Source organism: Psammomys obesus, unplaced genomic scaffold (genome assembly GCF_907164565.1).
Source record: "Psammomys obesus unplaced genomic scaffold, mPsaObe1.curated_primary_1811, whole genome shotgun sequence".
Classification (NCBI taxonomy): Eukaryota; Metazoa; Chordata; class Mammalia; order Rodentia; family Muridae; genus Psammomys; species Psammomys obesus.
This window is the reverse complement of record NW_026596073.1, coordinates 22892068-22915317: the sequence shown is the minus strand read 5'-3', so window position 1 is coordinate 22915317 and position 23250 is coordinate 22892068. Positions and strand designations below refer to the sequence as shown.

The following is a 23250-nucleotide window of genomic DNA, read 5'->3' as shown; positions in this document are numbered from 1 at the left end:
CTGTGGGCCCTCTGACACCATCAATCAAGAAAATGTCCCACAGACTTGCCTATAGGCCAATATGATGGAGGCATTTCCTCAACTGAGGTTCCCTCTTCTCAGATAACGCTGGCTGGTGTCAAGCAGACAACAGCAATGACAAAAATTCATCCCAGGACAAACTCCAAGAGGGGGTCCTGATTTCCTCCGTATCATCTGGTGACCCACTCAGTGACACTAAAGCCTAACTCATAAAATTAATAAACATTTGAATTGTCACAGTGACAGGGACAGAGGCACTCCTCAACAGCCTAATAAGTCCCATTACCATTTAATAACTCCATTCAGGTAAAACTGGATCCTTAAGCCAGGCCTGGTGGCACACACCTTTAACCTAGAATTTGGGAGGCAGAATTCAGGCAGAGCTCTGTGAATTTGAAGCCAGACTGATCTGGTGTACATAGTGAGTTCCAGGCCAGCCAGAGAACTACATAGTGAGACCCTGTCTCAAAACAAAACAAAAACCAAACAAAACAAAAGCAAGCAAACAAACAAAAATCTGGATCTAGCTTAGATGCAGAAAATAATGTCAAGATGAGGCAATAAGTAGCTGAATTGGGGTTTTTTTAAAAGATGTGGGGGAGGAGGCTACAGCTGGCATACAAAGTGAATAAAGCATAATTAATAAATATAAAAAAATTTTAAAAGCATATACCATCAGCCCAAGTAAATAAAAGATTAAAAAAAAAAGAAAAAAAAGACATGTTAAATGTTGATTTTAAGCGCAAGGGTTAGGAGGTAGTTAAGAAGAAAGCAAGACATGATAAAGAGCACAGTTGTAGGCTTCTGATGGAGAGTTGGCTCAGTGGTCAAGAGCCCTTGTTGTTCTTGTAAAGAACTGGGGTTTAATTACCAGCACCACACAGTGGCTCACATCCATTGGTAACTCTAGTTCCAAGTGATCCTATACCCTCTTCCGATCTGCATGGGTACCAGACATATGTAGACATACATGAAGGCAAAACACTCAAATACATGCTCTATCATCTTTACAGCAGCCATGTAAAGATTTTGGCCCAGTTATTAGCAACTTAAAAACCTTCTTTAATAAAAGGAGGGGAGATTATCAACTTACTCATTTTCTCTGGTTTCATCCATACTGTTTCACAAAGCAAAACTTTAGATAGGTTTCATCATTCTCAATTTACGCTGAGAAAAGCTACACATACACCCAGGCTCTGTTCAGAGCATCAACGCTATGCAATTGCAATCTGAATTCTCTTTCAGATTCCTTGTGCAGTCACAAGTTATCTATACAATTCTCACACAAATGAGTGTGAAATGCCCACAAATCAAAATTTGGACAGCTTTATATACAAGAGTTGATTTTTTTAAATATCTAATTTTACTTTATGCATATGAGTGTTTTGCTTGCATGTATATTCACACCATATGTGTGCCTGGTATCCATGGAGGCCAAAAAAGGGGTACCAGAGATTCTAGAGCTGGAATGGCAGACAGCTGTGAGCTATCATGTGGGTGGTAAAAATCAAACATGGGTGCTCTAAAATAGCAGCCAGTGTGCTTAACTCATAAGCCAACTAACCAGGATTAGATTTTTTTTTTAATGAAAGACAGAAAAGAAGCACAGTATTATGCTTTTGTTTGTTTTTTGACAATAAAGAAAAACATCTTAAAGTCAAATTCAACATTTATAGCTCTCCCTTTTACACACATTGCGTATGAGTAAGCTATGAGTCTATACTACCTTTCAGAGTCACACAGAAGTAGAGCAATTTTAGCATCAGACGCTGATGCTCTGAAACAGATTTTTAACCCCCAGCACTTATAAAGATGCATACAGTAGCACAGCATAAGTTTATTATGTAGTTCAAATGCTGATTTCTGTACCTCACATATCTGGTTGTAATCCTTGTTCTGAGAACCTCCTGTCTCAATGTTGTGTAAACACTGCTCCCCAATTTTCTGCTGATATGCCAATAAAACAGCTTACAGCCAGCTGCTGAGCAGGGGAGAGAACAGCGATAGACTTCCTGCCAGCCAGGAGAGGAATTAGAGGAGGAAGTAGGTGATTCAGCCAGCATGAGTAGAGGTCTAGGTAACATCAGGAGAGGAGCTGAAAGCTACAAAGTACAAGTATGTAATCTCTGGGATGTACACTGGGAAGAAACCAAATTAGTTTAGAGGGTTAAGAATAGAATAATAACTGCTCAGTTATTGTGTTGTGAAGCTTATTGTTAAACAAATACAAAAGACTCTCAATTATTTGTGTGGCAGCCGGGTTAAGAGAGAAACTAGAAACAAACATAGTTTTATGAAAGTAAGTTTAACACATGCTTTATGTGGGCAGAGGAGTAGCAGTGCAGAGCTTACAGATTCTTGTGCTGAGGAGTTAGCTCAACATGACTGAGAAGCCCCTGGGAAAAGAGTCTCAATGAGGGATTTTCTACATCTGATTGGCCCGTGGGCATGTCCGTGACAGAGCTGCCTTAATTAAGTTAACTGATGTGGAAAGACCCAGCCCACTGTGGGCAGCACCATTCCCTAAACAGGAGGTCCTGATCTATGTAAGCATGGAAAATAAAGATGAGCACAAATGAGGAAGCGTGCGTGCATTCATTTCTCTCTGCTGTAGATCCCACGTGGCTAGCTGCTCCAAGTTCATGCATTCATTGACTTCTTCATTGTGATGGATTTTATCTGAGGACTGTGAGCTAAAGTAACCTTTTTGTCCCCTAGGGTACCTGTCTGTCACACTTTATCACGTTAACAGCAATGAAGCTACACTTCAACATCTGTACCTGAGAGACAGAAAAAAAATCTGCATTTTTATTAGTTTTTCATTTACTTCTCTGAGTTATGAATGAGCACGGCTATAAAAGTATAATGAATGATCCAAGTGAAGGGAAAGTGGGGGCAAAGTCCCTGTATGGGCATTCTAGAAAAAAATTAGCCCTGATGGAAACTGCTAGTATGTTTTTTTCTTTTGCCATACCCCCGGTTTTTAATCTACATCCTTACACACGTATAACTACTTCTTTGTTCTTGCATTTAAACAGAGGAAACACGGTTGGCAAAGGAAATCTAGACACAGTGTGATTACAGGAAAAGCACCTTGTTCTCTTTGCAGAAGAAGGATACAAAGGAACTGAAGTGGAAACTCCACACAATAGAGACCACTCTATGCTTACCTTACACAAGGCCTGTTCATTCTCTTGGGAGCAGATCATCTGAGGAGTCCACCAGTTAGTATGAGCTAGAACTTGCTGCAGAGAAAAAGAAATTTTTAAAGTCTCGGGGGCTTAGAACAACAAATGTTTATTTTCCCACTAGTATTTATATGTCTATCAAAGTTTGAGATGCACATTGTTTTCCATGATCAGTCAGGGACGTGGCTGGTATCCACATCAACACAGGCTTCCTCAATCACGCAGGAAGCGACAGAATACACACCAGATTTTAGAATTTCCACTCAGATAGCTGCCATTCTGCTCTTCTCTTTCATCAATCAAAGCACATCACCGGGACACTGCTAACCTCAAAGGGAAGTAGGAAAAACGAGTAATTACATTGTATGTTCAGAAAAAGAAATAGACTATTTGGACAAGTCCCGCCAAAAGAAGCTGCAGTGTCAACTCAGGGGAGCCTACACATCGTTCTCTTTTAATTTCTGTGCTCTCAGAGGTTACCAAGGCTTTCTATGTGCCTGGATTCACTGCATCAGCCATTTTGATACTCGTTTCAAAAGGGTCTCCCATTCCTTAATGAAGAGGGATTGGAATATGTATCAGAAAACTCCCCACTTCTGATTTCATATGAATAAATCATGGAAGCAGTGTTATGGGTTTAACTAATTGTTGGCCAAAGAGATCCCATGAGAATCCCAAAACAACCCAGGCTGTTGCCAAGATTATTGGTTGCTGTAGTGGTTGGAATAGGTTTGGCTCCAGAGACTCATGTGTTTGAATACTAGGCCCAAAACGAGTGGCACTATTAACAGGTGTGTCCTTGTTTGAGTAGGTGTGGCCTTGTTGGAGGAAGTGTGTCACTGTGCAGACTTTGAGATCTTCTATGCTTAAATTCTGCCCAGTGTGGAATTCTAGTCTCCTCCTGCCTGCAAAAGACAATCTCTTCCTGACTGCCTTTGGATCAAGATGTAGAACTCTTGACTCCTCCAGCACCATGTCTTCCTGCACACTGCCATGCTTCCTGCCACGATGATAATGGATTAAACCTCTGACACTGTTAGCCAGACCCAATTAAATGTTTGCCTTTATAAGAGTTGCCATGGTCATGGTGTCTCTTCATAGCAATGGAAACCCTAACTAAGACAGTTGCTCTCACAAACTGATGGCAACGCCCCATTGCTGAAGACAATACCTACACAACTCACTGAACATGAAGAAGTCAAGCTGGTGTCTACACAGAGCCTTCATCCCTACCTCTTTGGTACAAGAAGGTACTCTGCACATTACCAAAGGGGAAATGTAAATATCAAGCCAGCCACAAACCCTTTGATCTACAATAGTGTTCTGTCTGCAAGATTTGCTATGGCAATAGTAGCACAAAGCTTGTAGAAGTAATCAGTTAGTAACTGACTTGACTTAAGGCCCACTCCAGAATAGGGAACCCATACCCAACACTGCTTGAATGACCAAGAACCTGAGACTAGACAGCCCAGAGACCTAGGGGAAGATCAAATACAACTATTTTAAAAAAAAGAAAAGAAAAGAAAACAACAAGCAAAAAGGTAGCGATAACATGACTCTTAGTTACATTCTGCTATACTCATAGATCAGTGCCTTGCTCAGCCATCATCAGAGAAGTTTTCTTCTGTGGCAGATGGAAACAAATGCAGAGACCCAGAGCCAGACATTATGCAGAGAATGAGAGACCATGGAACACTCAGCCCTAAATGAGATGTTTCCATCCAATCCCTCCTCTGAGGGTTCAGGGAATCCTGTGGAAGAGGAGACAGAAAGAATGTAAGAGCCAGAGTGGATGCAGGGCACCTAGAAAACAAAGCTCTCTGAATCAACACGCTCAAAGCACAGATGAACTCACAGAGGTAGAAGCAGCATTTACAGGGCCTATGCATGTCCACGCCAGATCCTCTGTGTATATATATTATGGTTTCCAATTTACTGTTTTTGTGGGATTCCTGAATGTGTGAATGAGTGTGTTTCTCTTTCTCGTGCCTTCTCTTGGGCTCTATTTCTTTTGTTCATTTTGTTCAATTTTAATGTGTTAGTTTTTGTTTCATTCTATTTTACTTTATTATTATCCCTTAGAAGCCTATCCTTTTCTAATGAAAGACAGAAAGTGGGTCGATCAAGATGACAGAAAAGGTGGGAGGAACTGGGAGGAGTAGAGGGAGGGGAAAATGTAATCAGGATACAATCATTATGTGAGGGGGGAGGAAATCCATTTTCAATACAAGGGGAAAAGAGTTTGCCTTCATGTAATGCATTGCAAAATACATTCAAGTCATTTTTTTTAGATACTGTCTTTAGTCACCAGAAAGTAAAGATCTCAGGTAATTGTAACAGAACTACCTTGAAAATAAAATGTTTAAAGAAATTGCTTTTAGATACTGCTCATTGTGGTAGCATCATATCGAAAGCAGAGTGAGTGTCCCTGGAAGCTCTGGCCCCCGGGACTAGGAGGAGGGCCTGTCCTGTAGCCATACTCACTGGGGCTCACAGCGGGAGCTATCTATGTATAACCCCAGCCCTTTTATACCCTTTTATATATGTTAACACTGCAATGGGGAAAGTGAGGCAAAGACTGGCTCTGTTTCTGGTTTTGGTCAGGACTATGAACAAATCAGTTTTCCCATTTCATAATCTATGTACTTTTCTTTTAATGTAGGAAAGAAATTAGACACAACCAGGTCTTTGACTGGAGTCTTGGATAGTGTAAGGACTCATTAAAAATTCTTAAGAAAAAGATTACCCTATTTAAGTAATATGTAACTCCAGCAAGGCCTGCTTTCATATATTATCAAGGAAATATAGTTTGACACAATTCTTTTGGAAGAAGATGGATGGTTGTCTATCAAGAGGCACAAATTATCCTTCTTTCATTTAAGTATCAATTTAACTACTGAAAATCTAGCCTAAAGAATTGCAAATGTAGCCAGGTGCACACCTTTAATTCCAGCTCTCAGGGAGGTAGAGGCATGTGGATCTCTTCAAGTTCAAGGACAGCCTTGTCTACAAAGCAAGTCCAAGATAGCCAGGGTTACACAGAGAAACCCTTTCTCGTTAAAAAATAAAAATAAGGGTTGGAGAGACAGCTCAGAGGTTAAGAGCACTGGCTTTTCCTCCAATGGCTCTGAGTTCAATTCCCAGCAACCATATGATGGTTCATAACCATCTATAGTGTATCTGGTGCTCTCATCTGGCATATAGGCATATATGCTGGCAGAATACTGAATAAATAATAAATAAATAAATATTAAAAAAAATAAAAATAAATGTTCTAAACTGAAACATTGTGTTCATTATCAAACTGCATGCAGTAGTAAAATTATTTTAGTCAGGTTAAATGTTTCACAACAGAGGAATTACTTAAGCAAATTATGGTAAATTTATGAGATACCTATTCAAACTATTAAAATTTAAAAGCCTTAAAGTCTATATAGTATGATAAAATCAAGGTTGAATGTGTGTATCTGTGTGTATCTGTGTATTATGTGAACAAAATATTTTATACAATGGTACTGAACAAGTCTTGTCTCCCTTTTGATCTGATGAATTTTATGCTGACACAGCCATGTACTAGATTCTTAATTACCAAGACATACAACTCCAAATTGGTTGTGATAGTTAATCTAAATTTTTAACTTGACTGGATTAAGAAGCACTTAGACTATTAGGAAAGTGCACCTCTGAGTGTTTCTGTAAGGCTGTTTGCTGAGAGGGGTAATGAAGGGAGAACTTTTCTGAATGTAGACGGCACTATTTTACAATCTATGCACCTGGATGGGATAAAAAGGGGAAAAGAGAAAACCTGAATCAAAGACATTTTTCTCTGTGCTGACCATCATGATGTGAGCTGTTAGGGTCTACATTTTTCCATGATGAACTGAAACTTCTGGAAACCTGAGAGAAAATTAATCACCTCCCTATTAAGGTGTTTTGCAAGGCACCTTGTCCCTGTGACAAAGTCTCACTACCACGAAATTGGTAGCAGAGAAATGGCTGTGATTTCTAAGTGGTTCTCGGGTCTCTGGACCTGTTTGCTGGAGGGGTTAGAGAAGTGGAGAGGTGTGTGTGAGGAAAAGTCGTGAATGCTATCGAAAGAGTGTAAATGGAGACACTGGAGGAAATGCGGGAGACAGCACAGTGCAAAAAATGTGGAAAATGAAGCCCAGGCTCAGGAAGAATCAGACAGGGAGGACTTATGTGGACAGTGGAGTTAAGGGCACTGGCCTCTTGTCCTGAGACTTGTGAGGCTGAGGTGAAAGGAGATCAACTGATCAATCTGATAAAGGAAATCAACACAACCCAGGATTTGGCGCTAGCATGGTTAGTGTAAGCTGCTTTTAGCTGGGCATACAGAACAAATAGGAAGCAAAATGAAGAGCTGAAATACTTGAAAATCTTGCAGTTTGGTTAGAAAAGTCGAGGCTAAGAAAACCATGGTTTCTTTTTTGTAATTATGTGTATATATGTATATATGTATGTGTGTGTGTGTGTGTTTTGGGGGGAGGAAGCATGCATGTGAATGCAAGTGCCCTCAGAGACCAGAGGTGTCAGATACCCCTGGCCGTGGAGTCACAGATGGTTGTACAGAATAGTCCAATGTGGGTACTGGGAACCAAACTTGGGTCCTCAAGAGCATCATGGTTCTTAACCTCTGAGTCATTTTTCCTGCCCTCAAACTACAGTTTCTGAAAAGGCCAAGAGCATTACAAAAGCAGCCAGAAATTTTGCATCAGGACAATGGCATAGCTCAGGAACTGAAGAAACTCTACCCATTGCAAGTGAAAGAATAAAACCCTAGCATAATGCTGGCAACACCACTTTGCAAGACTGAAACAGTACAAGGTCAGAAGCAAGGCAGGACAGATGTCCAACAGCAGGATATCTGCGGTTGGGCACCTGGCCTATGATGGGAAACGGAAAGCCCCTGATAAAAACACTCTGGGTACCCGAGATAAGGGCCGGGTACGTGACTCGGCTCACATCTGCCTTCCTGCCTTCCCTGTTCCGGGTACGTGACGCAACTATGGCTTTGTTCAAACCACCCAATTAGATCCCTGTAACTATGCTTCTCGCTTCTGTAACCGTGCTTCTTGCTCCCGAGCCCTATAAAAACCCGTCACCCCAACCGAGAGGCGCGCAAGTCCTCCGAAGGGCTTTGTCGCCCCGGGGAACCCGTGTATCGAAATAAACCTCTTGCGGCTTCCATCCGAAGACTGGTCTCGCTGTTCCTTGGGAAGCAGGGTCTCCCCGTCTAAAGAGGCTCTAGTGGGAGTCTTTCACAAGCTCAAGAATATGGGAAAAAAAAGTAAATGCCTGTGAAAGACTTTCTCTTGAGAAGAGAACCCCTCCAGGGCACTCTGTTTGCATAGAGCAACTTAGGATGTTATTTTCCTTTGCTTCGGCCCCCAGGATCCCAGAAGTTGCTGTAACTGTGGTCAAAAGACACCCTGTTACAACTTAAGACGGCAGCAAACCTTGGCAGTGTCCATTTTTGCAAAATACAAATACAGGTGATAGAGATTTCAGTTCAGGTTTCAAGGGAAATCCTGGGAGTCAAGCAGTGTGTGACAGGGTCAGAATTCCTGCAGAAGAGAGTGTGATGTGTGAAGTAGTGATAATGAAGCTAAAAATAAACCAAAGATCTCAGGAAACTAGAGGTAGTAGATGCTTATAATGCCTGCTTAGGAAAGCCACAGACTATACCTCAAGTCAGTCCAGAGGGAGAGAACAGGTAGATTTCAAAGGCTGTAGGGACGAAAATGCCAGCTCTCTTGGGAGTGAAATATGTCCCATGTGCTTGCATGTCATACATCTATGAGATTTCATGTTAGCCTTTGCCGAGTTTCAGTCCTGCTTTGGTTCCAATTTTCCTGTTTCTCCTTCCACCCCAGCGGAATGTTAATTGTAAGCTTTTGATTTGCTTTTTACATTTTATAGAGGCTCACAGATAAACTTGTCTTGGGTCTTAGAAAAGACTTTGAGCTTGGGCTTTTGAACAATGTTCAGACTGTTGAGGCTATGGGAATTCTTGGCTACGGAGTGATAGACAGGATCCATTTGTGAGCCAGAGGTACAAAGTTATTGTTTAAGAAAATGTGCTTGGGGGCTGGAGAGATTGTTCAGTGGTTAAGAGCTGCTTTTCCAGAAGTCCTGGGTTAAATTCCCAGCACATGCATGGCAGCTCACAACCATCTATAACTCTAGCCCCCTGGGATTCAATGCTCTCTTTTGGTATACAGATGTATGTGCAGACAAATCATTCATATACGTAAACGCACAGATCCCTTTTAAAAATGTATTTTGGTGACAAGTGATCACACCATGCACCTGTGATTGTTAATTGTGTCAATCTGACTGCATTGCTAATGGCTAGGGTGTTAGTAAAGCTCATCTCTGAGTGCATCTATGAGTGTCTGTGTTAACCGCCACCCACTGTACAATGAGGCCTTTCCGATGAGGTCACAGAGTGCCACCAGTCTACAGGGAGAGAGACATACATTTAGAGGTCAGCTTGTTACTCTGTTCATTTAACAGAAAGTGGTAATAGGTTCATACCTGGGGCCTGTGAGCTCCCTAGTGGGAGAGAGTCAGAAAGAGGTTGGTAAGTACTCACATAACTTTGGTGCCATGGTTGCATTCATGGGTATATCTTGCCCATTCCCCCCCCCCCTTTTTAAGGGAATTGTGCGTTTATGTATATGAATGATTTGTCTGTGTGTCACTATTACAGTTGACAGCTGTTCTCCTTAGTAGTACTCATAGCATCTTTGCAGTGCTGTGTGTAAGCAAAGGCACAGTGAAGGAACCACCAAAATGACCACTCCACAGGTACAGAGGTTTTTGTGGATATGAGAGAGAGAAGAAGCAGACTGGCAATTGCCAGGGCTATCTCTTGAGAGCAGAGAAAAACAGCAAAATGGAAGGAGAATCCTCTCAGTTGTAAGGGCTTATGTTACAGCGAAAGGAGGGTGGGTTCTCTGGAGTAGCCTGGGAACTAGCATAGTAGGGAAGGGGGGGGGAAAGAAGGATCAGGAGGCTAGCACAGGGCTTTGATATTCATAACAAGTACCTGTTACCAGAGCCCAGAGGAGCCTGAAGGTTAACATGGGCTTTGATATGCAACCACGGGCATATGCCAAGGGAAGTGACTCTTTCTGGCCAGAAGAAACCTGTTTAGCAGGTTCCGGAGGAATGCTGACTGTGGTCCTCTCTCACCAGCTTGAGCGAACCCAGACTGTCATCTTGGACCAAGGCAGTGGGTCTGCCTGCCTCTATCGGTGGGGGCAGAAACTGGGGAGTCCCTTTGGACCTGACACAATGAAAGTCAGCAGGAAAGAAGCTTCCTGTTCTGTATCAAGCTGGTTTCCAGTGTCCTGTGACCAACGTATGTGCTGAATTAATTAATCTTTTAAGGTTAACATAGTCTTAGTTTCATTTTTGTTGCTCTGACGAAATATTCTGACAGAAAGCAACATAGGGAAAGAAACGGTTTGTTTGGCTTATTTTCCAGGTTTTAGTGTGTAATTACAGGAAGATCACAGTGGCTGGAACTTGCAACAGTCACACCACATTCACAGTCAAGAGGAGGGGAAAATGAATGCAGCCCAGCGCCCTGACTGTTTGCTAGCTCCCTTTCCTCATCCACGGCTCAGGGCTCAGCCTGGGAAATGGTCTCCCTCAGGGTGCGTTTTCCCACCTCACTTAACAATAAAGATGATCTGCTGCTTCCAAATATCTTGGACAGTACTATTTTGGAATCCAGTACTTTACATGTTTAAAAGAAGACAACACAGGGCTGGAGAGATGGCTCAGAGGTTAAGAGCACTTGCTTGCCCTTCCAACAACCACATGGTGGCATACAACCAACTATAATGAAATCTGGTGCCCTCTTCTGGCATTCAGGTGTACATGCAGGCATAATGTTGTATGCATAATAAATAAATAAATCTTAAAAACAACAACAACACGGAACTGGATATGGTGGCATAGGTCTATAATTCTAGCGTAGTACTCACAATCATGAGTTTGAGACCAGTTTGTGCTAGAAAGAGGCACTTTCACCTGCACAAGATTGGACCATCAACATCCCATCATGGATTCAGGAAGGGGAACCGGTCCATAAGGCCCCACACTTCCCCAGGAGCTACAGGCAGTGTTTGCTGGGGAAGGAGCATAGGTGGTGTAGCCACCGGTGCTGTGCCTCAGTTAAATAAATAACTCCCAGGATCATGCAGATAATCCTAATTGAACGGGAATTTAGGTCACCAAACAAACAAATAAGACCTGAAAGGAGGAGGAGGCTTGGGAGAGTATGAGGGTAAGAGGATGAGAGGGAGTAATGGGACACATTATGCTTAGAAAAAAAATTCTGAAATACTTTTTGAAGTTTAAAAGAATTTTTTTAAAGAAGCACTGTTTTTAAAAAAACATATATATATATATATATATATATCCATATATTATAAACACGAACGTACATATGTGTATGTAGAACAAATATAAGAAATCATAATTTTCTTCTTATAACTTGGGGCAATTGTTATAAATATGTAATTAGGCTGTGAAATATATCTCGCATAAGGAAGTTTATTTAGGGATGGGGACGAGGAGAGGAGTTATGGGGCAGATGGTTAGACATGTAGACAGACAGACAGATAAAGGGGGACAGAGCCATGAGGGCAGAGAAGGACAGAGATAGAAAACGTGGGGACAGAGGGAGGGCAGAGAGATAGAGAGGTCGAGAGAAAGAGAAAAAAAAAAAAAAGCATGGGGTGGCAAGACCCTGAAGGCAGGCTAGTGGGATTGCCTGTGAATTAACAGCAATACTTTAGCTGATCAAAAACAGTATCTTTGAAATGATATGTATATTAATGAAAACTGATTCATGGCTATGAAGAACTTCATCTCAATTTAAGTTATATTTGGCAACCAAATGGTTACAAAAATGTTTATTTTTAAATAGAGCATTTCAAAAATAATCAGAAGAATTTCATATAAGCAATAAATAAATTGGTTTCTTAAAAAAATTATTTGTATTGTTTTGGTAAGAGGTTTGGGGAGCAAATATTTGTTAGAATACATCACAAGTATTAACTATAAGACACACTAAAAGGAATCAGTTTATATCTAGAATTCAAGTGTAACCGAACATATTTTTTTCTGCTTTCCAACTACGATTTGTTGGATTTTTGAGTTGCAAATAAGAGGTTATGAAAGTATATCTAGAAGTATCTTAATTGAAATACTATTAAGACTACTCCTCTTAGACTAAAGTGACTGAAGCCCTTTTGAAAGGAGTCAAACGCAAAGAAATATTAAATATGCTTATAGCCTCAGCAAAGCCAACCAGATTAATGACTCAGGATATTATAAATGCTTGAAATAACATGCATATTCTAAAAACAATTTATGGCATGCGTTTTTATAAACAATATTTCCTGTTTCGTTGTAAAAAAAAAATTACCAATAAAATATCCTCCTCCGTGCTCCTTCCTAAGAGGATTAAATAGTCTCTTATATGGGCACAAAAACTGTGCTGCAGCAAAGCTATAGCCCCACCTAGTGCCAGAAACATGTGATTGCCGCCCTTTCTGGAGCCCGGGTAATTAATAACTACAAAATGTTAGTGAAATGGCACGTGCATGCGATCCACACACATGCACACACCTGCATGCCCTTTCGAACTTCTCCTTGTTGTAGTTATTTGGGATTCAGGATACCCAGTGTAGTTCTTATAAGAGCCTCTCTTTCCCATGGGTTGAACTATGACATATTGAAATTTTCTACTCTGCATAAAACCATCAGCTCCGTAGGCTCATTTCCACTCCCGAGCCTCACTCAATTCACCGTTATGATGGATTCGTGAAGGACAGGAGACAGGAGACAGAGATGAATCCGTGAGGAAAGGGCTTGCTGCACAGGAATTAGGACCAGAATTTGGATGCCTAGGTCCTATGTCAAAGCCCGACGCTGCTGTGAGTGGCTGTAGCCTCAGCGCTGGGAAGGAGTGGGGAATAAGAGGGTGGAAGTGGAAGGTGTGGAGGAGAGAGGACCTGGGGACTGGCAGATCAGGCCCGGGTGGAGGATGGGGATGGGGGAGGTTAGGGGTGGGGGTCACTGGCCAGTCTGAGATGGTGAACCTCAAATTCAGTGAGAGACTTTTATCTCAAAAAAACTAAAGTAGAGAGGGGCCGGAGAGACAGTCCAGCAGTGAAGAGAACTAACTGCTCTTGCGAGAGACCGGGGTTTGATGGCTGGCGCCCACACGGCAACTCACAAGTGTCCGTAGTTTCAGTTCCAGGGGACTCAATGGTCTCTCTGGCCTCTGTGGGCACCAGGCAGACACATACATGCAAACAGGCAAAACTCAAGAGATGTGTAAAAAGTAATAAATAGATCTTAGAAAGAAAAACGAAGGTGGAGAGCAACAGAGAAAATACTCAAATCCTACCTCTGGCCTCCTCAGGCATGGTGCTCATAAGTTCACTTGCACACACGTGCACAATCCTATCCATACAATATACAATGAACACAAACAGAAATCTATATGCATGTATGTATGTGTATATACATGTGTGTCTTATACATAGCACCGGGCTTTACAGTCTCCACCTGTTGCAACCTGCTTAAACTCTATTGCCCCTCCATTAAGACCTACTTTAGTTCCTAGCATAACTGGAGCTCCTCTGTTAACACCTGCTTTTGTCTTCAGCATATCAGAAGCCATTTCGCCTCCAAGTCTCCATTTTGATTATAAGGTGAAATAAAGTTCAGGTTCTTAGGCCTACATGCCTGAGACCAGGACACAATTCAATAGTTCAATACTTGCTGCTTAGAATAAAACAAGAGATGATAGATGCATGTTCTGCTTGAGTTAAAGATAAATGTTCTACTAGAGTTAAGACTGAAAGATCCTGCTCTGTTCCTTTCTCCTGGAACGGTGGGGACCTGGAAAGTCCCCAAGCCTATACCCTTGCTTAAAATGCATTGGCTATCTACCTAGACAAAATACACTTGAAACAAAACCGATGAAGTTTAGCTAGTCAGAATGATGTAAGCTGCCCTCCTCTCGCTTCCTACACCTGGTTACCTGGGTGTTACTTGGTTACAGGTTTTTCTTATAAAAAGCCTTAGAAACAGGCTGGCATCGGTCTGGTTCCCAAGTCCAGGCTGCGTCCCTGACCAGCCCGGTTTCGTTCAGCGTTCAATAAACTTCCATCAATCTGAGTCAGGTGTGTGAGTGGCCAGTGTAAGGTTAGTCCTGCACGCATGACACACTAACACTCCACAGTCTTGATTCATGTACCCGGAGAACCTGAAACCAGGCACAGTTTTCTCCCATTGTGCTCTAAGTCAGAAATGTTTCCACTGCTGTGGCTCCTCAATCTTTTCACACAAATTTTAGCATTCGGTGTTTTGAGTGAGAAAATGACTCTTGGTTTGCCTCTTTCACTTCACACATGGTGAGGGTAGGGGAGACACCACATACACCCTGGCCTTCAGCCCCAAAGCTACAGCACGACTAGATTAAGTTGACTGGTCCCAGGATTGACTTAGGGAAGGACCCCCAGCCTAGTTCCTTTCAAGGAGACTTTACCCTGAACTTACATTTTACTTGTCAGAATGGGTTGTTTGTTTGTTTTATTTTTCTGTCACTTGCCACTTACCGAAGCTTAGCCACTGAGAGACAGGAAAGCAGCTGGGATCTAGCTTGGCCTTCACAGGTACATCCAGGTATTGTATTAAACATAATTTTTTCCTAAAACATGCCCTGCAGACTAAGTTGCTCTAACTGTGAGACAGCAAAGAGATCACAGAAAAAGCAATTTAGCTTCATGTCTGAGGGCAAAATCAAGAATGCTGACAAACCCACAGACATAACAACTCATATCCCTTCTTAGCCAGTATAAGGAATGCTGCTGTTTCACTGCAGCAGCCTTAGCAATGCCTCATCTCCCCGCCTCTGAGAGAAAATCATAAAGATGCCTCTGATGGCTGATCTTGATTGTCAACTGACTGGATCTAGAATCAGGTTAGCCACTGGCACTCCAGTGAGGAGGTTTTTGTTTTGTTTTGTGGTGGTGATGGTAGTTGTTTGTTTATATTATTTTAGGTTTTTTAGTATTTATTTTTTATTTTTTGAGACAGGGTTTCTCTGTGTAACCCTGACTGTCCTGGAACTCACTCTGTCCACCAGGCTGGCCTCAACTCACAGAAATCTGCCTGTCTCTGCCTCCTGAGTACTGGGATTAATGGTGTGCCTCACCACTGCCTGGCTCAATGAGAGCTTTTCTTGATCAGATTATTTAAAGTAGGAAGAACAGTTTAAATGTAGAGGGCACCTTCTGGTGGCAGCACATAGAAAAAGGAAAGTTTCTTCTTCATGCTTACCTCCAGGACCATCGTGGGTTCACCTGTTCTTGCCGTCTCTAGGACCAGCTCCTACTGGCTTCCACCAAAAACCAAAGACCAGCAGCACTCCAGGAACCCTCCAGTCCTCTAGAACCTGACTGGATCAGCTGAGACATGTGGCCTTTGCGAGAAAGCACAGAATTCTCAGCTTCTCTGGAGACAGCCACTGGTGGGCTACTCCAACCATATTGTGTAAGCTCCCTTTAATTTATATTCATTTTGTTTTCCTGTTCCTCTAGAGAAGCCTGATTCTAGTGGCCAAAGGATGACTAGCACTTCCTGGAAGCCCTTGACCAGAGCAAATGCCTACTACCTTGAAGCCATTGCCAAATCACCCAATGTGAGTCCTTTTAACAACCTTATACTCAGATGCCCCCATGGGACTAGTAGCTTTGTGCTAGTGTATCCCTCAGAATGACTCCAAACTAGTCCCTGTCACCAACCGAATTGCCTATTTTCATCTCGGATCTATTGATATACAGCCTCAACCAAAAACAAAAACAAAAACAAAAAAAAGCAAGTCTGCTCAAAGAGTTTGTTTGTTTTTTACTACTGCATTTTATGTATTTTCTTCTTGGGAAGGGGGATGCACAAACATACCACATTGTGGCTTTGGAGCCATTTTGCCAGGTAGTTTGGGAGTAGTTTTGTGTATTTTAAGATTTGTTTTATTTTTAATTATGTGTGTTGGTTGGGGTTGGGTATTGCTATGAGTACAGATGCCTACATAGGTCAGCGGTATCGGATCCAGTGGAACTGAATTTATAGGTGTTTGTGAGCTGCTTTACACGGGTGTTGGGTGTTGGGAGCCTAACTGATCCTCTGTAAGACCATTACCCATAATTCTCACTTCCTCTTGATAGCTGTCATGTTAAATAAGAGAAACTCAAGCATCCTTGTTTTTGTTTTGTTTTGTTAATTAATTTATTTAATGTATATGTCTGCTCTATCTGCATGTACATTTGCCAGAAGAGGGCAACAGATCCTAGTATAGAAGGTTGTGAACAATCATGTGGTTGCTGGGAATTGAATTCAGGATCTCTGGAAGAACAGAGAGTGCTCTTAGCCACGGAGCCATCTCTCCAGCTCCTCATGCTTCCTTGTAAAATGTATTTTTCCCAGTTTTTCTTATATTTATATATCCACATTGACTAGAAGGGAAAACCCTCAATTTTAAATGTATTTCTATTGGCATTTTTCTTATTAGTTCTATATTTTAAAAAGCCATGTCTCCCTTGAGATTCTTAATAAGAAGAGTTTATAATCAAAGAACAATTTATCTTGAAAGTATCTCCTTCTTGAGGACACTGCTATTTATACACCAATATGCTATAAACTTGAGCACACTGATATAGATCAATGTATACAAATGGAATCAAAGATGCAAATAGCTTTAGAGCAGCTGAACAGCATCTTTGTTAACATTTAAAGCCATGACTCCAAAGTCCTATCTGCTAAGAGAGACCATGAGGAACTGTGGGAAATCAGAAAACCACTAAACTGCTTATGGTATTCAGAATAAAAATGGCGGCATTGGGTGGCCTAGCTGGAGCAATGCTGGAGAGTTCACCCTGGTGGTGTGGATAAGGGAGATCAGGAGCACTGACTGACCAGCTCAGCTACTACCTAGGGCCAGACACAGGGCAACAACAGGATAACTGGGAGGAGACCTGATGAGAATCCAATATTGATGGTTTCACAGAAGCCAGAGATCTCGAACCAGAACAATGACTAACTGCAATGAACATTTGCAAGTGAAGATGTGTGGACAGAGGGATGTACTGTGGGACACACTGTGACATACTACAGCTTCCAAGAGGAGATGTTTTATATTTTGGTTTTGTTGTTGTGTGTGTGTTTTATTTAGCTGGTGGCGGCAGGGGTGGTGGTGGTGTTTGCAATGGTGAAGGGTAGATATGAGGGAACGGGGAGATGAGCAGAACTGGAGTGTGTGATGTGAAACTCAGAAAGAATCAATAAAAGGGGCTGGAGAGATGGCTCAGTGGTTAAGAGCACTTGTCTGCTCTTCCAAAAGATGTGGTTGATTTCCCAGCGCCCACATGGCAGCTCACAACTGTCTGTCACTCCAGTTCCAGAGGATCTTGACACCCTCACAGCCACATACAAGCAGGCAGAACATCAATGTCCATAAAATGAAAATAAATAATTAAAAATTTTAAAAAATTATATAAAAAATCAATAACAAGAAAAAAAAAGCTGGGTGTGGTGGTACACACCTTTAATCCCAGCCCTCAGGGAGGAAGAGGCAGGCAGATCTCTGTGACTTCAAGGCCAGCCTGATCTACAGAGTCTAGGATAGCCAAGGCTACCCAGAGAAACCGTGTCTCCAAAACAAAACAAGAGAGAGGGCTAGAGAGTGAGCATGTAATTGCAACCATGGACCATATTACAACTCTGTCACAAAAGTAACACAGTATCAGGCATCAGAGGATTTTTTTTTTTTTACACAAAAGAGGTTTATTGGATGGAGATAGAGAAGGAATAAGACAGGGAGAGATATGGTGGGGGAAGGGGGCACCCTGATAAAGAAAGAGGAGAGAGCAAGAGAGCCAGAGGAAATTTAAATATTGACTGGGTATTAAACAATATAAAAATATTGTTAATTCACTACCAATATGATAATGGTATAGTTACTTGAAGAACTTATTTTTTGGCACTAAAATTTAGAGATACAGTTTATGGGTGAAGCGATAGGATGTTGTAAATTAAATGATACTAAGCCTAAACAACTCTTCTCTATTTTTATATATAATTGAAATGGCCAATAGTAAATAAAAAATTTGGGGTTGGGGGATGGCTCAGTGATGGGCTTGCTGTTAAGCCTGAGTACCTGAATTCTAACCAGTAGCACCCAAGTAAAAGCAGTGTATAATGTTAAGTGTTTCTAATCCAGTTCTTGAAGGATGGAGAAAGGTTTGCTGGCCAGCCAGGCTGGCCAAAACAGTGAGCTCCAGGTCAGTGAGAAATAAAATGGAGTAGGCTGAGAGATGGCTCAGCCGTGAAAGAGCACTGAGTACTTTTCCAGAGGACTTGGGTTCCATATCCAGAACCAACATGGTGGTCCAAAAACATCTAACTCCAGTTCCAGATTCAGCACCTGCTTCTAGCTTCCTTGCGCATTGCACACATGTGGTGTACTTATTTACATGCAAGCAAGACACCAATACATATAAAACAAAAGAAAGTAAGTTTTTTTTTTTTTTTTTTTTTAAATAACTAGGTAGAGAACCATAGAGTAAGATATGCCTCTAACATCAGCCTCCAGCCTCAACATCTGCACACAGGTGAGACCACCTCCCCCAGCAATCAATCAAACCAACCAACCAACCAACCATTCAATCAAAAAAAAAAAAAAAAAAAAAGCAAAATTAAATAAATAAATAAAAATAAAGCAAAAATTCCGATTGATGTAGCTAGACTCCACAAAGGAGGGGGGAAAAAAACTAACTTCCTAATACCATGTCCACAGGGCTTTCTCTGAATCAATGTGAGTTCTTGTCTTGCATATTCTCTAACAAAGAATTCATTTACAATGTTAATTTAGGTCAGGATGCTCTCACAATTACCAGGAGCTTCTGTAGGACCCAGCAATAGATCCATACCGGATATCCACTTGGTCTTGGCCAGCCTCCAAAGACACCATGACACCCCCTTCTTCCAGGTCCTCTGCTATTTTCCTAAAAATGTTGTGATCAGTAAAATAAGGACAAAGGATGGCATGTTCCATCTGAGATTAGTCTATACACACAGCAGCTTCCATCTTGGTCTGCTCCCTGCAAGGCAAACTGGCAGGTGGATCCCAAACAGCCCTGTGCAGGCCACAGAGCAAGGACAGTAGTTCTGCTAGCAGCCTGAGGGTGCACTTGGGAGCTAACTCTCTGACCCCAGTCAAATCCAAAGCAAACTGTTTTCTTAAACATCAAGGTAGCACTCAACTGTGCTGCTACATACAATATTCAAATAATGGCCATGGCTATGTTTTAAGGAAATTTTATGGGCATCAGGAGATGGCTCAGTATAAACAGTGCTTGCTGTTCAAACATGAGCCGAGTTCACATCTATGTGCAAACTGGATGTGGTGGTGCCTGTTAGGCTGACCCACCATGCCATTTATACTGTTTTGTGAAGATTAGATTTCACCTACATACTTAAGGCTTTAGACAGCCAGTTTCTTATCTTTTGGTCATCACAAAAGCACACTTATTGTGTTGTGGGGCCACCTAAAAGAGGAACCAAATTACCTTCCTTCACCCAGGACCCACTGAAATCTTCCAAGTGACAGGCGGAAGGGCATTTGGGAAGTGATTAAGAATGTCTTATGAAGGCTGACACTTAACGCTATCACATAAAGGCACACACAAGTGGTTCCATGAACCAGAAATTGGAACGAGACTCCAGAAGATGCAAGGTAAATTCCTGTTCACAGCACTACAGAATTGTTGCCAGCAGCAAACCAAGGGTACTCACTAAATTTGTTCTCTGCAATTCTACTGAATTGATTCCCACCCTTTCCCCTGAACACTGCAATGGACTCCTTTTTGTACTCAGCCTGGTCCCTTGTCATGCTCCTCCAATGATGTTCAGACATATTTAATCAGCTCCCAATACCCTGGAATCATTCAAAGCCAGCCACTCAATTCTACAAGTCAGTTCTGAAGTCATTTACTAATGTTTTTTGTATCATGGCCCAAGGAGGAACCTCAACACTAGAAAACCCTGGAGGTTATGAGAAGATGCTTCTGACTCATCTCCACAACCTGGATTCTGCTTCACAGCTTTCAAAACCCTTTTTATTGGTATTAAATAAGAACATTCCTAAGAAAGGCAATCTAAAGACCTGGATGGTCAATAACAAGATGCTCATTCCCAATGGCACCCACCCAGCCCTGTTGGTTTCTACCCAGCAATAGGCATAGAATTAACTCAAGGGGCCTGTTAAGAGCATCCTCTGGGAAAGGCATGAACACAACTTTTTTCTAGGTAACCAGAACACTTATAAGCCACGCTTGCTTTTGGAGTAAAATGATTTTTATTTGCTGATAAAGTCTAATTTCCTTAGCTTATTTTCATGTTATTAAAAGCAAAAGGCTGACTAGTCCTCCGACTCTGACCCATCTTCATCTTGACTAATCTGGAAATAACGAAGTTCGTAAGTCTCCTTGTCGGATGCAACCACGCGAAGCCAATCACGGAGATTATTCTTCTTAAGGTATTTCTTGGTAAGATACTTCAAATACCTTTGAGACAAAAACCATGATTTCATTAAAATATATAATCTTACTATGGAGGCATACACTGCCACATTAATCTTGTGACCCTAATTCACTATTCTTTCGGGACAAGAGCAGTCTCTCAATACTATGCATTTTACACCCCATAAAATCTGCTGTCTCTCTAAACTATATCAACAGTCCTTATGTTTGAAACTAAGCAGAAAAGCACCCTTCATCCTGCTCTAGTCCACAAACACCTTAAAACAGAAATTTTAGCAACATGCTGCATTTACAGTTTGCAAGACATTCCATCACTACTTAAAACACAAGGACTAACCTTTTTGAGAACTGTTTCTCAGAAACAACTGTGATTTTATTCTTCAAGCGTTCAATGTGAACAACATTTCCAAGATTTCCAGTTTTTCCATTGACTTTAACCTTCTCCCGTAGAAACTGTTCCTATTTTCAAACAGAAAAAATGCAAAACTAGGGAAGAAAACCCTAGATAATCACTAGGGAAGGTACCCTAGGAGTACAGCTTAGGTTAATATCAAGTACTACATTTAAATGCCAAGAACTATACAATTACATTAAGTAAGACACTTACAAAATTTCCAGAATCAAAAATTCCATCTTCTACTGGATGAGTAAGGTCCAAATGAAACCTCCAGGTTGACTTCTTAGGCTTCTTGTCTTTCTGCTACAAACACAATCATGATGGTATTAAAGCAATTTATCCAGATTACATAACTCCCAAGAAAATTTTACCAATGAAGCGTATGTTGTATAATGGAGTTCTGACCCAGTACTACTCGGTACCTAAAAAAGCCTGTACTGTATAATAGTACACTCATGAACTTGGTTTAAAAAAAGATTTTTCAATTCCCATGGAAACTTTTCAATTTGCCACTAAGTGCCTCACTAATATAAAGAGACATTTTGCTTGATTCCAAAGTATTATCTAGTGTAACTGATCAGACAACCAATGTACTTCCAATTTCAAATCAAAACACCCACCTGGGTGTTTTCTCATCAAGTTCTGTCTTAAACAGCATATTTAAAGTAATAAGTTTCATTATGCTTTGTTGTACTTCGTCCAAACAGAGCCACCCAAAATGAGCTACCAATTAGTAATAGTCTTATGTCCTCAGGTAGCCTTGTAAACTGCTCCCCACCCTCCAATTATCAAATACGCCGAAACCAACAAGAACGAACGATGGGACTCGACTGCATGCTGTTCAGTGAACATGGGTTTACTGCCTCACTAACCCTATTCAGTTGACTCCTAACTCAGCAACCTTTTAACAGTACTCTGTTAAAACGACGTTCCAAAATGTTTAAACTACGCTTCTCATGCTGCTAACGCCTAACTTCTCTTCAGTCGCACACTGGCGGCAGGTCATCAGGAGCCAGGGAGAAAGCAAGAAGGTCGGAGGCCGACCTCGCCTCATCATCTCCTGTCCAAACTAGTCGCGGGCGCCGGTCCAGCTCCACCAGGCCGCACGGCAAACACGGAAGGCTAGAAGCTCGGCATTCCATCGTACCAGTAGAGAGCCGCGGGCCGACCCCGTCGCCCACCGCCTTCTCTATTCAGGTGTCCCCATTCGCTACTCGCAAAAGCTACCTCTACCGCCCTGCTCAGGCCCGACCGCGCGAGCACTCACCGGCGCCATGTTGGGCAGAAGCCGTGGGAAGAGAGCGCGCTTCCCCCGCGCGCACGCTTTTAAATGGAAGCATTACGTCATACGCAGAGCGCGCTCACTGCGTCTCGGAACCGGATATAGACAGGAGTGCTCGGCGCGTCACCTAGGGAACGAGGCGCGGCGTCGGGGGCGCGGACGCCCTGGCGTTGCGCTTCCGCGTTCGCCATCTAGTGGTGAGTGTTCGAGGGGCGCGAGTTACCGCTCACAACTCAGGGCCAGGCCGTCTCAGTGTGGCTTGAGGATGTCTCTAGTGTACTGCAATTATAATCCGCCGGAGAAAAAGCTCTGTTCTCTCTAGGTTTTTACGGGAGCCGATGTCTTTCTTAGAAGACATCTTTCTTAGAGTAGTACACTTTGGGTTCACAGGAGGGGCATAATTTATTCTACTTTCTACCGACTTCACGATTTGCTGAGACCTAACTACCAACGTTTACAAAGTAAACTAGGATGTGGGAATCTTGATTACAGAAAAAAAAAAAAAAAAAAACCTTTTTGAGTTTTGAGTGCTTGTAAATTGGTGCCAGGACAGCAAAGTGGCACGCCTGTTGATATTCAGCAGGAGCGCATTTCCGTGGACGTGAAACTAGTATTTCGGGACAGGAGATGGGATGGACTCTAGTTGTTGATTTGGAGAAGGCCGTAGGATGTAATGGTGGTGTACGTGTCCTGGACGAGCAGTTAGTTATGGGC

At 42.0% G+C, this 23250-nt stretch overlaps 1 protein-coding gene across 1 annotated transcript; it reads right to left on the bottom strand.

Annotated features, from left to right (window-relative positions):
* Window positions 1-20654: 20654 nt before the first annotated feature.
* Rpl22l1 (ribosomal protein L22 like 1) lies at window positions 20655-22593 on the bottom strand. Its single transcript, XM_055626045.1, has 4 exons — window positions 22522-22593; window positions 21465-21557; window positions 21195-21316; window positions 20655-20881 (listed from the first exon to the last, which is right to left on the bottom strand). Exons 1-4 carry the CDS (start codon window positions 22528-22530, stop codon window positions 20737-20739), a joined length of 369 nt encoding a protein of 122 aa, XP_055482020.1. The 5' UTR covers window positions 22531-22593; the 3' UTR covers window positions 20655-20736.
* Between the last annotated feature and the right edge of the window lie 657 nt (window positions 22594-23250).

Bases quoted from the DNA above. Each gene is read 5' to 3' on its own strand.
- Rpl22l1 (XM_055626045.1), bottom strand. The intron at 21,317-21,464 runs GTAAGTGTCTTA...GTTTGAAAATAG, and splicing joins TTTTTGATTCTGGAAATTTT to GAACAGTTTCTACGGGAGAA. The intron at 20,882-21,194 runs GTTAGTCCTTGT...TTTGTCTCAAAG, and splicing joins GAGAAACAGTTCTCAAAAAG to GTATTTGAAGTATCTTACCA.